Source organism: Bos mutus, chromosome 7 (genome assembly GCF_027580195.1).
Source record: "Bos mutus isolate GX-2022 chromosome 7, NWIPB_WYAK_1.1, whole genome shotgun sequence".
NCBI classification, from domain to species: domain Eukaryota; kingdom Metazoa; phylum Chordata; class Mammalia; order Artiodactyla; family Bovidae; genus Bos; species Bos mutus.
The window spans coordinates 25,070,815-25,086,695 of NC_091623.1; the positions used below are offsets into that span (position 1 = coordinate 25,070,815).

General features: G+C 35.6%; 1 protein-coding gene across 1 annotated transcript in view; it reads right to left on the reverse strand.

Annotated features, from left to right (window-relative positions):
- KIAA0825 (KIAA0825 ortholog) overlaps window positions 1-15,881 on the reverse strand; it is a 429,397-nt gene that overhangs the window by 327,615 nt on the left and 85,901 nt on the right. Inside the window, 1 exon segment of the mRNA XM_070373134.1 lies at window positions 15,209-15,878. Coding sequence (XP_070229235.1) covers window positions 15,209-15,878 — 670 coding nt within the window.

Below are 15,881 nucleotides of genomic sequence, written 5' to 3' on the forward strand. Positions count from 1 at the left end.
CAAAAGGTGTTAGTTTACCTCTTAAATCACATCTAAACATCGACTACGGTTTTCAAAGACAGATTCTAATTTGGAAATAAAACTTTCTATCAAGATTTTTTCTCTTTCTATTTATAGATCAGAACATGCAGCAGTATTAAGGATTAGTTTATTTTTTACAGAATTATATAATTTCATAATGGAATGGATTAATAAGGTATGTTCTCTATCATTGGATAGAATGTACATTACAAAAGACAACTCTTTTCTAGTTTCTGAGCCTAAAAACAAGTTACACTCATTCAAATAAACATTTTAAATGGAAATTTACAAAATCTGGATTGTGATTCTGAGGATAATGGAAAATAAAATTCTAGACATTCTAGGTGATAAAAAGGAATTTATATTATACAATCACATATAACCTGTGGTGGTACGCATATTACCATATATTAATTGATTTTGTACACAGTCACAGAATGTCAAAGAAGCAAATAATACACAGTGAAGAAAAGGAAGCCAAAGTACTTTTTAGGATTGATAAAGGTACAAAAGATATTACTGTTCAAATTTTCAAAATAAGATTTTAATAAAAAATACAATAAACTTTCAAAAAATGTTGGTCAAAATAATTTAGCTAAGTCAAATAGCAAAATAACTGTTGAGGAAGTTAAAGAATTCACACCAAACCCTTAGACATAAAATTCTGAAAAGACAAGAAAATAGAAATCTTGATTAGGTGATCTGACCAAATAATTCCCAAATTTTATTTGTGGTTTATGGTTATCCAGTGAAAGGTTCAAAGAAATCATCCATTTGACAAAAATTAATAGGACAGCCTAAGATTTAATGCTTATTATATAAGTAAAAGCAGAAGAAAACAAACCAGGTTTGGTTAAAATCAGATATGAAGTAATCAAATAAAATGAAAATGAGGCAACTAAGCAATTGCATATAGGGAAATTTTAAGGAGTAAAATTTTTAAGTAGTGAGTGGAAAGATGCAGGCATAAACCCATCAGCAATAATGTGTTCCTCTGATCCTGGTGCTATTCACTTTTCAGTGATGCTATAACTGTTATAACAATCCTGCATTTATGACAGCATTCATCTATTCAGTCCCTGAAGACAGTGAACTTCAAAGCAGTGTTTTCTTTTTTTTTTTTTTTGCATTTACTAATGACATATTTAGTTTTATAGGCACTAGTCACAGATCGAACCTTTTTTATGTCTCACTGTGGTGTGTAATTTTTTTTTTAATAACTGTATGCTTAAAATAATTAGTACTGCTGGATATAATCACTAATCTCCTAAAACTGCAAAAGGCAACTTAATATTTCTGCATAGCAGCTGTAATACACAATATTGCACAGAACTAAATTATTACAAACAGTGCCAGCAGTTTTCTATACACAGTACTTAAGATAATTATAAAAAATCATCTTCATTACTGCTTGCTAGCATTTTTTTAACAGTTTAATTTGGATAGGTTACAAAATACATTCAAATCACACAGATATAATTACTGTAAACCCAAGAAGCTATAAAATGTTCCCAACCAAATCCCTTTGACCCTGTTAATGTCTGTTCCTTGTTAATCTAAGGCAAACATTGTTTGTAGTGTGCATTTGTTATAGAATATAAAAAAAGGGGGGGGGGGTTAGGAAATCCCTTAACAGTTGTTATTGATTCCAGCATTTACCGACTGAGAGTTAAGTGCTGTTTACAAAACAGAACAGATGCAGATGCTGACAAAAAGGTAAACAATTGTTGCATGGCTTCCTGCCAGATTCTGAACCGATATATTAAACTCCAAGTGAAGCACATTTCCCCTATGGATTGCACTTATTGCCACTTCATTTCCTATGTGCTCTGACTCTATTGCCGTGCCTGGCACTAAGCTATTTCCAGTTCTTTGCTGACCCCTGAGGCCTGGTGCTACCACACACAGCCATTAGAGAAGGGAATTGCATGTGTCTGACACGGCCTGAAACCAATTATTTGATATTTTCTTCAGAATGATGCCCAACTCTGTTGGGAATGAGCAATCATGAAATAATTTACCTCCTGATTTAATTTTTTCCTGCACAAATTAGTTGTAGACTGAGCTGGCTACACACAGATGCTTGTGACATAGCTCTGTCTTATCAAGATGATACTTGAAATGAAGCAGGGGGATCTGAATTGAATAGGTTGGGGAATCCTGCTTTAAAGAGGCATTGACAAGTTTATCAGATATACTGATCACATGTACTCTCTGTTGATTGAAAATGACAGAACCTTAAAGAACTATCAGGATAGCAGGAAAAAAACCACAAGAATGCAAACCTTATCAGTGTATTTAATGTTTTTAAACCTCCCTCTAATCTCTGGTTTCCTTTTCGTGCCTCAGAAAACTTGGCACATGATTAAAATTTAACAAAAACTGAAAAACAAACTCACATTGGTGCATAACTGAGTGATCGTCACCAAATTTAGTATTTAGTAATACTGTTTTTAAATATAATCATAAATGTCAAGAAAGTATGCATTTTTTTGTAACCCAAATCCCTATGAGTGCCTTTCATAGAAATAAAAAGGATTTATATTTTGTTGTCTATATGTCACAGAAACAATGCAAAACATGAGATTATTACTTATCAATAAACATAGAGCTTGTATAAATTTGCATATGCTTAATCTAAATAATGGGATAGCCAACTGTTCAAGCGCTATAAAGACAATACAAGTCTCTTTAGAAGGATTCAGTGAACATAAAGCCTCAACAAAATCTGTGCAGCAATATCTTGTCTATAAAGTTGAACAAGGATTTTTCTCATTTTAACATATAGAGTCCATATTAGATCTTAGCTATTAAATCTTCTAGGGGCTATAACTGCTACCTCTTCCCACTTCTCCTTAGGTTCAGGCTCTACTAACAAGACCCATATACCAATAACCACTAACTTTGACTTTTGTAACCATGACTAACAAAAATTACAAGAAAAATATCCATTTAAAAGTACACACTTGTCAAATAGCTGAAGGATTACTATTTTATTGTGCTACTAAAAGAACATTAACAATGATGATAAATAATTTTAGTACAGTTTGGAAAAAAGACATAGGAGGACACTATAAAACATTGTTACAACATAACTTTCTCTCATAATGATCATCATAAAATTTGGAGGCTATTTCTCTTCTTTTCAGGATAGATAATTTTGCAAACCTGGTTGTCCACTCCAACAACTACTTTTTGCTAATAGAAATGCTAATACTGAATTGTAAATTTAAGATAATTTCTACTTTGGAGGACAAACAATGACAGATATTCTAAAATCAGTTCAGCACGACCATGTCATAGAAATTTAAAATATCAAAACTTCAAATTATTTGGATTTTCATATATCACTGGCATCATAATTCCAAGGGTCTTTTCAGATTCTTATCTCTCACCATCACTTTACCTGCTAACTTGGTACTTCCTACAACTGTATTACAGAAGATTAAACTAGTAATAAGGTCAGCAACACTTTCCTAAGTAATAGACAAGGGTTTTCTGTTTTTACTCAGTGTTGAAAAGAAATCTCCAAAACAAATATTGATAGGTTTTGCTTTAGATTGAAGCAATCTAGTGCACTTCATGGTGATTTTTAGATCTCCATTTAAATAGCCCAACCATCAAACCGCTTATGAATAGTCTGATAAAACTAAAAGCAAACTGAAAATATATGTATTAAACAAAAGAACAGATAATCGATTTTAAGAATGACAGAGGTGAAAGCCTTTCTGATTGGAAATCCATTGCAACTCTTAAATATTTTACCCGAAGCTAAGGATTATTTTCTCCCTTCCAAATATGAGGGAGGGATTGGGCTGACTCTCAAAGCTACAGCAGTTTCTCTTGTATGCATCCCAGCGCAGATAGATCTGTCCATACTCAGAAAAGGCCAATTTAGACAAAGAATTTTTATAGTGCCAGGTGTAGAAGATTCAGATTTCCCCTCACTTAAAAATCAATAAAGGTGGAGGCGTTAAATGACAGCTACTTTGAGGCAGAAGATATTTGACTTCATAGATGTGGCGCTGATGGTCATAGATTTTCATACGTACATGTAAATAACAATGTTGAAAATGTTATAACATAACATATATCTGCCACGGTGATTTTCCTAATGAAGAATGTTGAGGTGTAGTTACAGTCTGTTACAGTTTTCAGTCTTCTGTTAGAAAGAGTACATCTTTAAAGGGATCTTACCAATGCCTTTTGACTTATTAAACATTTCTTCTTGAAAGTTTATGAAAAAAACACACACAGAAGTCGCTCAGCGACCCCATGGAGTGTAGCCCCCCAGGCTCCTCGGTCCATGGGATTTTCCAGGCATGAATACTGGAGTGGGTTGCCGTTTCCTTCTCCAGGGGATCGAACCCGGGTCTCCCGCATTGTAGGCAGACGCTTTACCGTCTGAGCCACCAGGGAAGCCGCTATTAATAACTGATTAATAGTATAGTAACCAGAAGGCACATATTACATTTTCTGAGAACCCGAGGAAAAAATATGTTAGTTAAACAACATTCAAGGTTATACTAGTCCACTGGAAATATCTATATGTTAAACAAGAATTCCAGGATTCATGACCTATAAAACTATAAACCTGTAAACATTTTTACCTAAAACAACAAAGCTCAGCATTCACATTTATCATTGTGTTTATATATCAAGACATAGAACGACATAAATAATGTTAGCAGGGGAAAGGAGAAAAGTTTTAGACAGGGTGTATTAGTTGCTTATCAACTCACTTTCTACAGAACTTGAATTTCTAGCTTGCAACCACCTCCATGTGCATTACTCATCCACATATTTTGCTCAGTATAGAAGAGCTGCAAAACAAATGTTTACTTTTAGAATAATCTTATTCTGAATTTTTTTCCAATAATTTGTTTACAGTTATTTTCACTCTTCTCTTAATATGTCATACATTTTTAACTAGACAATTTCTTTTTCCAAGGTTAAAAATAAGTTTTAAAAATCTCTTCTGAATTTTTAAAAATGTTATTGAATGGTTAATAAGGAATATAAATCTCAAGTTGACCTATGACTCCTCATGTATGGTAGTTTAATCACTAAGCTGTGTCCGACTCTTGTGATCCCATGGACTGCCGCCTGCCAGGCTCCTCTGTCCATGGGATTTCCCAGGCAAGAATACTGGAGTGGATTGCAATTTCCTTCTCCAGGGGGTCTTCCCCACCAAAGGTCCATCCCACATCTCCCGCATTGCAGGCGGGTTCTTTACCACTGAGCCACCAGGGAAGCCTTCATGAGAAACTACTAAGTCATTTCTATCTACCATCTTTAGTAACTGAATGTCGTACAGAATATGACTAATAAAGTATTCTTTCCACCTTTATGCAGAACACATGAGAGGAAGTCGGTAACTGCTAATTGTTGCTACATGGGAGCAAAAATATTACCAAAGCCAAACCGCATCCACTTTCTCTCTTACAGAATATACTTTCCATTTTTGTTGCTTTAATGTCTTTAAAACAAAATTCAGAAGTCTCTGAAGATTTAATGTGAAATAATGGGGTCAGAAAACTAGTCACATATTTAGCAGAAAAACATTTTAGGTAAATAAAGATACGTGTACATATGCAAAAATACCATGTACCTACCCAAGCACATAACAAACACCCTCCCCTTATGCACATACACATACAGTCCTTTTTCTCATAGTTTTTAATCACATAAATAATTTTCACAGATGATAAAACCTTTAGTGGGAAGAATTTTAAAACACCAACTCCTTAGGGGAAAAATTCCAGTGTTCAAGTAACACTAGAATAATGAATTCTATTTGCTTATTTTCTTATCAAGTGGCTAGTGGTAAAGAACTCACCTGCTGATGCAGGAGACATAAGAGATACGGGTTCGATCCTTGGGTTGGGAAGATTCACCTGGAGGAGGGCAAGGCAACCCACACCAGTATTCTTGCCTGGAGAATCCCATGGACAGAGGAGCCTGGAGGGCTACAGTCCATAGGGTCACTCAGAGTCGGACATGACTGAAGTGATTTAGCACGCACACACGCATTTTTTCAATGAGGTATGGAGGTATAGTGGGAAGATACTTCTAACCTTAGTTTCATCTCCACCTTGATTTGCTAACCAGCCGAAACGCTGTAGTTTTTTTTCCACCAATGAAATAACAACTGGAGTTGCTGCACTGCTTAATTTCAGATTGGTGATGGAGCAAAGCAAGGTTAAAAAAAAAAAACCAATGTGGAAGCATCTTGCAAACATACTGCTAATCTTTAGGTTTATTACTAATTAATGATAAAAAGGATCTTAAACCTGGCATAATTGCTTCAACTATTTCAGTAACAATTACTTTTTAGGTTAACTCTGGTAAAACCTTAAAGGTAAGTAGATTACCTACTTCTCTATGAATAAAATGAGAGCCTCTTCTACATATTTTTTTATGTTAAGGAAAAAATTAACATCATTATTTTCCTTTTCATGTGTTAATATGGAAGTTGGATTTTTTTTTCTTTCCAAATCTTCCAGAGAAGACAATCCAGTGATGTAACCTTGCACTTACTATAATAGCTGCTTTCAAAATTCAAGTTTGTTTAATTCTATATGCAAAGAATCAATATGTATGTTGCAATTCCAGTAAGTCCAACACAAAAATCAGGATCTGTGGCTCATGGGAATTACTCCTCAAATTATAAAATGGTTCTGATCTTGCAAGTGAATTCATTCAGAAAGAGTATTTGAGAGAATACTTTTGGTCATAATTCAGCAATGTATTTGAATTACAGTCCAGATACATTCCAGCAGTGGGCCTTTGGGAAAGCTATTCAGCTTATCCAACCTCAGTTTCTGTTACTATAAGGAAGGGATAATATCCAGATTTTCAGACATGTTATAAAAATCAAATGGCATGTCAATGCATAAAGTACTTAGCAAGGTGCACAGCAAATTAAAAGGATCTAAAAAAGAGTATCTATTATGTAGCTCCACTCCGGTACTCTTGCCTGGAAACTCCCATGGATGGAGGAGCCTGGTAGGCTGCCGTCTATGGCGTCGCACAGAGTTGGACACGACTGAAGCGACTTAGCAGCAGCAGCAGCAGCAGCATTATGTAGCTGACTTTATATATTTGTAAATAGATAACAAGGAAAATTTTGGAGGGGCCTCCAAAATCACTGCAGATGGTGACTGCAGCCATGAAATTAAAAGACACTTGCTCTTTGGAAGAAAAGCTAAGACCAACTTAGACAGCATATTCAAAAGCAAAGACCTTACTTTGCCAACAAAGGTCCGTCTAGTCAAGGCTATGGTTTTTCCAGTGGTCATGTATGGTTGTGAGAGTTAGACTGTGAAGAAAGCTGAGTGCCGAAGAAGTAATGCTTTTGAACTGTGGTGTTGGAGAAGACTCTTGAGAGTCCCTTGGACTGCAAGGAGATCCAACCAGTCCATCCTAAAGGAGATCAGTCCTGGGTGTTCAATGGAAGGACTGATGCTAAAGCTGAAACCCCAGTACTTCGGCCACCTGATGCGAAGAGTTGACTCATTGGAAAAGACTCTGATGCTGGGAGGGATTGGGGGCAGGAGGAAAAGGGGACAACAGAGGATGAGATGGCTGGATGGCATCACCGACTCGATGGACGTGAGTTTGAGTGAACTCCGGGAGATGGTGATGGACAGGGAGGCCTGGCGTGCTTCGATTCATGGAGTCGCAAAGAGTTGGACACGACTGAGTGACTGAACTGAACTGAACTGAACTGAAAACTCAAGAATCAGAATGGCCGGGAATGAGTTTTGACACAGAAAACACTTTCTTAAATGGCATAAAAAAAGTTCTCCTCTTATATAAAGGACAAAATGAAACTAAATAGCTCTAGCTTTCACCCTCACCTTGATGGATCACCCTGTATACTTTTACTATAGAGAGACAGATGGTACAGAAAGGAATTAGGTTGCATGGAAAATATCCTCCTGGCTCATACAAAGGGAAGACAAGCCCACTATCTCCACTGATGGCATGGATGCATGAGTACATTCTAGAAGTCTCAAGAAGGCATTGAACATGCCATGTAACTGAACTGGCAGGAAGGAAGGCTTTAGGATCAATTATGCCAAAACCCAAATCACTTTTGACTTTCTTCACAAGCTGAGAAAGAATACTAAAATTATTTACACAAGTTTAATTTGTGTACAACTGTTTCATTATTACATAGATTGTCAAATTCTTAATCACAGACTCTTAAGACAATATCACTCACCCTTCCATGCTTTATAGGCCTAATTCTGAGGCTTTTTGTACTTACAGAGGCGTTTGTATGGATACAGAAACACTTTTTTAGAAAAAAGTATTTAGTCCATGCATACTGTCTATAACATTGCAGAAACAAGCTGGTTCTTCCCTAGGAAAAAAACCCAGTCACTATTAAATCCCTGCTTTAAATACACGCCAGAGAAAAGGCATATCAATTTCTTTTCAATCAATAATACAGTATAATATTGTATTTCCATTTCTTGCCTGTGATCTTAATTTTCAATGATCTGATTTAAAAAGCTACAATGACCAAAAAATTGAAATGAAAACTAAAACAAAACAAGAACAGTTAGTTGTGGGATCAAAGGGGAAGCCCCAAAAAGAATTTCTAGGAATAGCTTCAGATGTCAGCTGGAAGAAGAGACTCTACTTCCTGTTTTTGCTTAATCACTTACTCCCCTCTTCACCCTTCCAACCTCATCAAAAATGCAATTGCAGGAAGTGAGAAGTTTCCACATTGTTATCTTCCAAGTTTCGCTGGGGGAAAAAAGTCACACAGATAAAAATCTAAAGGATGTTTTCGTATGTGTTACAGTTGCATACAAGCCACACACTCAGCCCGCTAATACAGCTGTACTGTCAGTCAGTAGAGAAAATAATTATGACAGTTTCCAAGGACAAATCGTAGGTATAAAGTCTGGTTGTAGAATAACTTCCAAGTCACAAAGTCAGAATAAGTTTAGAGTTAAAGCTTAGATATATTATCTAATATAACCCTTTCCTTTTATCGTTTATCAATAGAACAACATGAAGAGGTAAAATGACTTATCTAAGGTTGCATAAACAAGGGGGTGAGAGCTTCAGACAAGCACACTTGACTCTGATAACTGTACTCTTCCCCTTTTGAGAGCAAGTACTTATAAACAAAGAAGGTACCAGTATTTCATTAAAGAATAGCAAGTATGATAAAACAGTGGGTAAAAAACAAAGCTAATCAACAATATCATTTATTAGTATTTTCAAAAATGTTACAACAAAACCCCCTGAAATTGTATTATTATTTTAAAGGAATTTGTGATAACTAATAAAGATATAACTTTCTCTTAAGAATTTTTTTTCCCCATTACTATTTTGTATTATTTGAAATTCCAGCATCTACTAATGTGGGGTTAGAAAACAAGCATAGTTGACATCAGAGATCTAATGCAGATCTTCCCCTCTGTCTCATGAACACAGCAGGGTCAAGAGATGTGTTATCCTTCTAGGAGATTTGGTCTCTTCTGCATTTGGAGAAGGCAATGGCACCCCACTCCAGTGCTCTTGCCTGGAAAATCCCATGGATGGAGGAGCCTGGTAGGCTGCAGTCCATGGGGTCGCTAAGAGTCGGACACGACTGAAGGACTTCACTTTCACTTGTCACTTTCATGCATTGGAGAAGGAAATGGCAACCCACTCCAGTGTTCTTGCCTGGAGAATCCCAGGGACGGGGGAGCCTGGTGGGCTGCCGTCTATGGGGTCGCACAGAGTCAGACATAACTGAAGCGACTTAGCAGCAGCAGCAGCAACAATACCATACAGATGCTTCTTTTGTCCACACTTTGCATACTGCCCTCAGTATACTTCTAAATTTCCTTGACAGCATCACTCGGCCATCACTCAGTTGATCACTCAGCTACTTGAGGAGTACGAGAGAAATTAGGGTGGTTTTGACTGACCTAGTTGATCACAACCTTTCCAGTTGTGAACTGTGCCTTCCTAGTCAATATTCTACTTTTATCTTGACTTGAGGGTCTTCTTTACTCTAAAGGATCTTTTCATCCCTAGAGGGATTCGGTTTCCCCTACTCCCCAATCTTCCTTAAACAAAATATAAAGAAAAAAAATATATATATAAAGGAATTGGGAAATGGGAGGGGTAGAGGCCACTAAGTTTCAACCTCTCATCCACTGCAGATCTTTAGAAACCTTCAAAACACTCAAAGGCATGTATCATATACTCTTAAGTCTTTCCCTTTCAAGTTAACAATCAGCTCAAGGAAAATTCAATGTAAGATAGACAGGGGATCACGACATTTATACTGTGATTGAAGTTTTCTAATTACATTCTTACATATTAAAACACAGTGAATTTATCTAACTAAACTTTACTACACATAAACAATCCTCTCTTTTTCAAGCACTGAGAAAAGAGGCAATATCTTTTCTTAAATCCAAAGAAAATACAATTTTAAAAGTAATTCAATGATTTAATCACTTAAAATTGTGATTATCTAGGGACTTCCCTGGTGTTCCAATGGTTAAGATCCTGTGCTTATCCCTGGTCTAGGAACTAAGATCCCACATGCTGTGCAGCATAGCCAAAAAGTAAAACAAAAATGAATATGTAAAATCAAATCCCAATTAAAAAAAGAGTGTCTGCAAAAATAATATTATTTTTTTCTAAGATAGATTACCAAACCACCAAGAGTCTGCAATGTTTACATTATGACATTATTTTATCATTTTCTTCAAATAAAAAAACATAAAAATAGACTCACAGACCAATGGAACAGAATTGAGAACCCAGAAATAAACTCTTGCATATATGGTCAACCAGTATTTGACAAGGGAACCAAGAATACTCATTGGGTAAGGGATTAAATAAATGGTGTTGGGAAAAGTAGATAAAACATGCAAAAGAATGAAACTGTACCTTATCTTACAACACGTACAAAAATTAACTCAAAATGGATTAAACTTAAACCTAAGATCTAGAACCGTAAAACTCCTAGATAGTGAAAAAGTTCCCTAATGTTGGTCTCGGCAATGATTTTTTGGATATAATACCAAAAGCAAAAATTAATAAGTGGGACTACATCAAACTGGGATTCCCTGGTGGCTCAGACGGTAAAGAGTCTGCCTGCAATGAGGGAGACTTGAGTTCGATCCCCAGGTCGGGAAGATTCCCCTGGAGAAGGAAATGGCAACCCACTCCAGTACTCTTTACTAGAAAATTCCATGGATGGAAGGAGCCTGGTGGGCTACAGTCCATGGGGTCGCAAAGAGTCAGACACGACTGAGCGACTTCACTTTCACTTTCACATCAAACTGGAAAGCTAATACACAGCAAAAGAAACTATCCACCAAAAAAAAAAATCTTTGATAGGGAGAAAATACTTGCAAACCATATACTTAGTAAGAAATCAATATCCAAAATACTTAAAGGACTCATACAATGTCGTGAGTTGTATGACATTTTTCCAAAGAAGACATACAGATAGCCAACAGGTACATGAAAAGATACTCAAGATCACTAGTCATCAGAGAAATCCAAACCAAAACCACAAAGAGACATCACCTTACACTTTGCTATCATCAAAAAGGCAACAGATAACAAGCATTGGTGATGATGTAGAGAAAAGGGAACCCATGTGCACTGTTGGTAGGAATATAAATTGGTACAACAGACACTGTAGCAAATGGTAAGGTTCCACAAAAAAGTTGAAAAATAGAAAATCCTTCTGGATATATATCTAAAGGAAATGAAAATAAGATATCAAAGAGATATGTGCACTTCCATATTTATTGCAGCATTAATCACAATAGCCATACTAAGTGTCCATTTATGAATGAATGTGCTTAGCTATTCAGTCATGCCCAATTCTTTGTGACCCCATGAACTGGAGCCCGCCAGGATCTTCTGTCCATAGAATTTTCCGGCAAGAATACTAGACTGGGTTGCCATTTCGTACTCCATATGAATGAATGGATAAAGAACATGTGAGCTTGAAATACATACAATGGAATACTACTCGGTCACGAGAAAGAAGAAAATCCTGCAATTTGCAACAACATGGATGGTCCTTGAAGGCATTAGGCTAAGTGAAATAAGTCACATGGTCAAAGAAAGGCAGATACATGCGGTAATACTTATAATGTGAAATCTAAAAAAACAGAACTCAAAGAAACAGAATATAAGGTGGTTACCAGGGGATGGTGGGTAGAGAAGATACTGGTCAAAGGGTACAAATTTCCAGTTAGAAGCTTTAGAATTTCTGGAGGTCTAATGTACAGCATTGCAATTATAGAAACTATAATGCATTACATACTTGAAAATTGCTAAGAAAGCAAATCCTAAGTGTTCTCACCATACAAAAGTAATGGTAATTATGTGGACATTACTGTGGCAATCGTTTTGAAATATTAAGGGTACAAATCAACACACTGGACATCTTAAAGTTACAAAATGCTGTATGTCAGTTATATCTCAATAAGGCTGGTGGGAAAAAAGGACTAGTGTATATACAAGGTCTGCTTAAGATACCTCTTTGAATGAGAAGAGTGTGGGATAGTTTAGAGGAAAGTAAAACAATGACAACACTAAAGTAGATCTGAGCATACAGAGCATTCACAACAGTGTTCTTAATGGAATGAGCTAGATCCGTCCTATTCTTTTAGGTAATAGAGCATAATCATAGAGTCAGGACACCACACTCAGACAGACTATCCTGGCTTTGTTGCAACCTTGACCAAAGTTACTTAATATCTCTATGCCTTAGTTTTCTCACTATACAACAGAGATAAATAATGTTACCTACCTTGCTGGGTGGTTAGAATGAAATAACATGTTGCAGTGTCTGACCGGATAAATGTGGAGCTATTGTTACTTAAGAGAATGTCTAGGGTTTCAGGCAAAATATCAAAGACTTGGTGAATAAACACACAGACATATACAAAAGATAATACATAACCCATTCAAGCCAATCTAGATTCTATTCACATAGGAATATAAATTATTATAGATTTCAAATTATAAGTATTTATAAATTATTATTTTGCTAGTCTCAAACTGTATTTCTTTAATAAATAAAAATTTGGTCATTGGGCTAAATATTAATGGAAACTATGACTGCTTTCTGTTACAGCCTTAGCAGCAGTTAACTCATTTAGTTTTCTTCCCTTTACCATGTCTAACTTGCTGCTGCTAAGTCGCTTCAGTCGTGTCCAACTCTGTGCAACCCCATAGATGGCAGCCCACCAGGCTCCCCTGTCCCTGGGATTCTCCAGGCAAGAACACTGGAGTGGGTTGCCATTTCCTTCTCTAATGCATGAAAGTGAAAAGTGAAAGGAAGTCACTCAGTCGTGTCCGATTCTTCGAGACCCCACAGACTGCAGCCCACCGGGCTCCTCCGCCCATGGGATTTTCCAGGCAAGAGTACTGGAGTGGGTTGCCATTGCCTTCTCCTTAGAAACCTTCAATACAGTAGCTGCTAAATGTCTTGCCTATGGCAGGTACTCAACAAAGCTGAACTGAACTGATTTTCAGGCAGCCCACTAGAACAGTGCTGTTTGAAATTTCTTTTACAGAGACAAAGCATTCAATTTTACACTTTAAAGCCCAATACCATGATGGTAAAGAACATGGGTCTTGAAGACATAAAGACCTACATGTGAATCCTGACTTGGTGCAAAGGACCAAAAGCAAGTTAATCTTTCTAAGCTTCTCTGTTTATGAAATTGGGATATTAAGGAAAGGGATGTGCTTATTACAGTGTCTGGCACAAGGAAAACATTCACTTAACACATGATTTATACCAAAGTTCAGATGCAGCAGCTTGGGAAAGTTCAGTGCATTTGGACTTTTGGAAAGGGCTTCAAATTTTGGTGTTAAAGCCAACACACATTGTTCTCTCTTATGAATGGAAAACACTTCACTACCAGCCCTAAAGACTCCATAGCAACTTACACATATTTTTAATCATATATAGGTCTTTTCTTCTGTTATAAACTAAACTGCATTTAACACATAAAACTTTCATATTGAAAGCACTTTACAAGTAACCAGAAATTTTTTGAGAGAACATAAAAATTATAGAAAATAAGTGTACTTATAAAAATGCATTTAAAATTTATGTAATAATTAAAATGAAGATCTATTATGTTCCTAAATGAACTGACTTTGTATTCTGCTGTGACCTTAACTTGGGTGATGCATCTCTGTTCTGTGATGTGATAGTTTCCCAAAGAAAATAAATATTCTAAGAGAAAATATTAAATTATTTGAAAATTCATATATCATGTTCATATAATATATAATATATTCATATATCAGAGCAATTTGGTATCCTGGTATCTTATTAAGGAAGGTAGGTAAAATACAGTGAGCTATGGAAATTTTATGAAGTGATTATAAAGTAAAAAACAGCAAGTCACCAAATGATAATTCTTAAATAATTATTAATAAAAATACAGTTTAGGAATCTATTTAGAAATATATCTCAGCATTCTATGTAAAAGCATGAGTAATCATAATTTTCAAAATAATCATATTTTCAACCTTAATTTTTCTTCACTGGTAAGAAACTAAAATGACAAGAAAATGTATTATGACAGATTCTTTCTTCCTTTATCTTTTGATTAAAATTAAGAATCTTCAAATCCTCTTCCACTGTATATATTCTTATAGGAACAACATCAGAGGAACTTTTAAAATCAGCTATAGCCAATGCTAGCTTCTACAACCAATTATAATATAGAATTTTATAATCAGCATTTCATAATAGGTCTGTATTGCCATTGGCTGAATAAAATGTCAGAATTTTAAACTTTCATTTTAATTAATGAAAATGTCAAGAAATCTTCAACAATTCTCTTTACTTAAAGCTTCAGCCTTGGAAGATAAAATGAGTTAAATGTTTCATCCAGTAATTTATGTGATTAGAAAACTGAAAGTTTTACTGGTAATATTTCTGACTTACATTCCAATATCTTTAACAATTTAATGATAGGAAAGAAAACACTTCTATTACTATACTTAGAGAAAAAGAAAAGTGTAAAAGAAATGTGAAGTGGAAAATTTTACAACATTTATTTTCTGATTTATTTTCAAGTTTGCAATTAAGTTTAACCAAATAGAAAAGTTAGAAAAGTAAAGACTTTAAAAGGTTTAAGTTAAACCAAACAGAAATTTTAAAAAAATCACTAACCCAAAGCATGCACTGTTCCTCTATGCCTGCTGGAGCTCTTGCTTGTTTTAACCACACGGACAGCACTTTCTTTGAACTGCAGCTCACAAAAATTTTCAAGAAATTTTGCCATTTCTTCTGTAACAGTGTCCAGGTAAGTTTCTTTAATGAATTTCACTGTTGAGGATGGAGCTAAAATTTCATGCAGTGTGTTAAAATCCTCTTTTATCATTGAGTATAACTTAAGCATTGTATCTTGGTATCTATTAGCCATTATGTCTAAATTTGATTCTCTGCTAAAAGAAGGAAAACAGTTCTGCAGAAGTTTGGTCAACAGTTTATTCTGTATGCTTTGGTACTTGCTTGTAACTTCTGATTCTGGATAAAGAAATAAGAGTTGCTGTATGCACTGATTTTTCAACAAAATTTTTTGCTGTGAATTGTTTATTTCATTGTGGCTTTGTAATTTGTTCACTAAGAAGCGTCGAAGATGTAGTCTTATATCATCCCACACAGACTTTACATCCACTGAGGACTGATCTTCAACAGAGTGAAGAGAAGTCCTAGAGAGGAAATGAAAAGATGCTCCACTTACAGTGGATGGGAATGAAACACTGCTCTGGCAGGAGAGGTCCCAAAGTAAATTCAACACCATTTCTTCTTGATTTTGTTCATTCTTCAACAAATCTCGCTA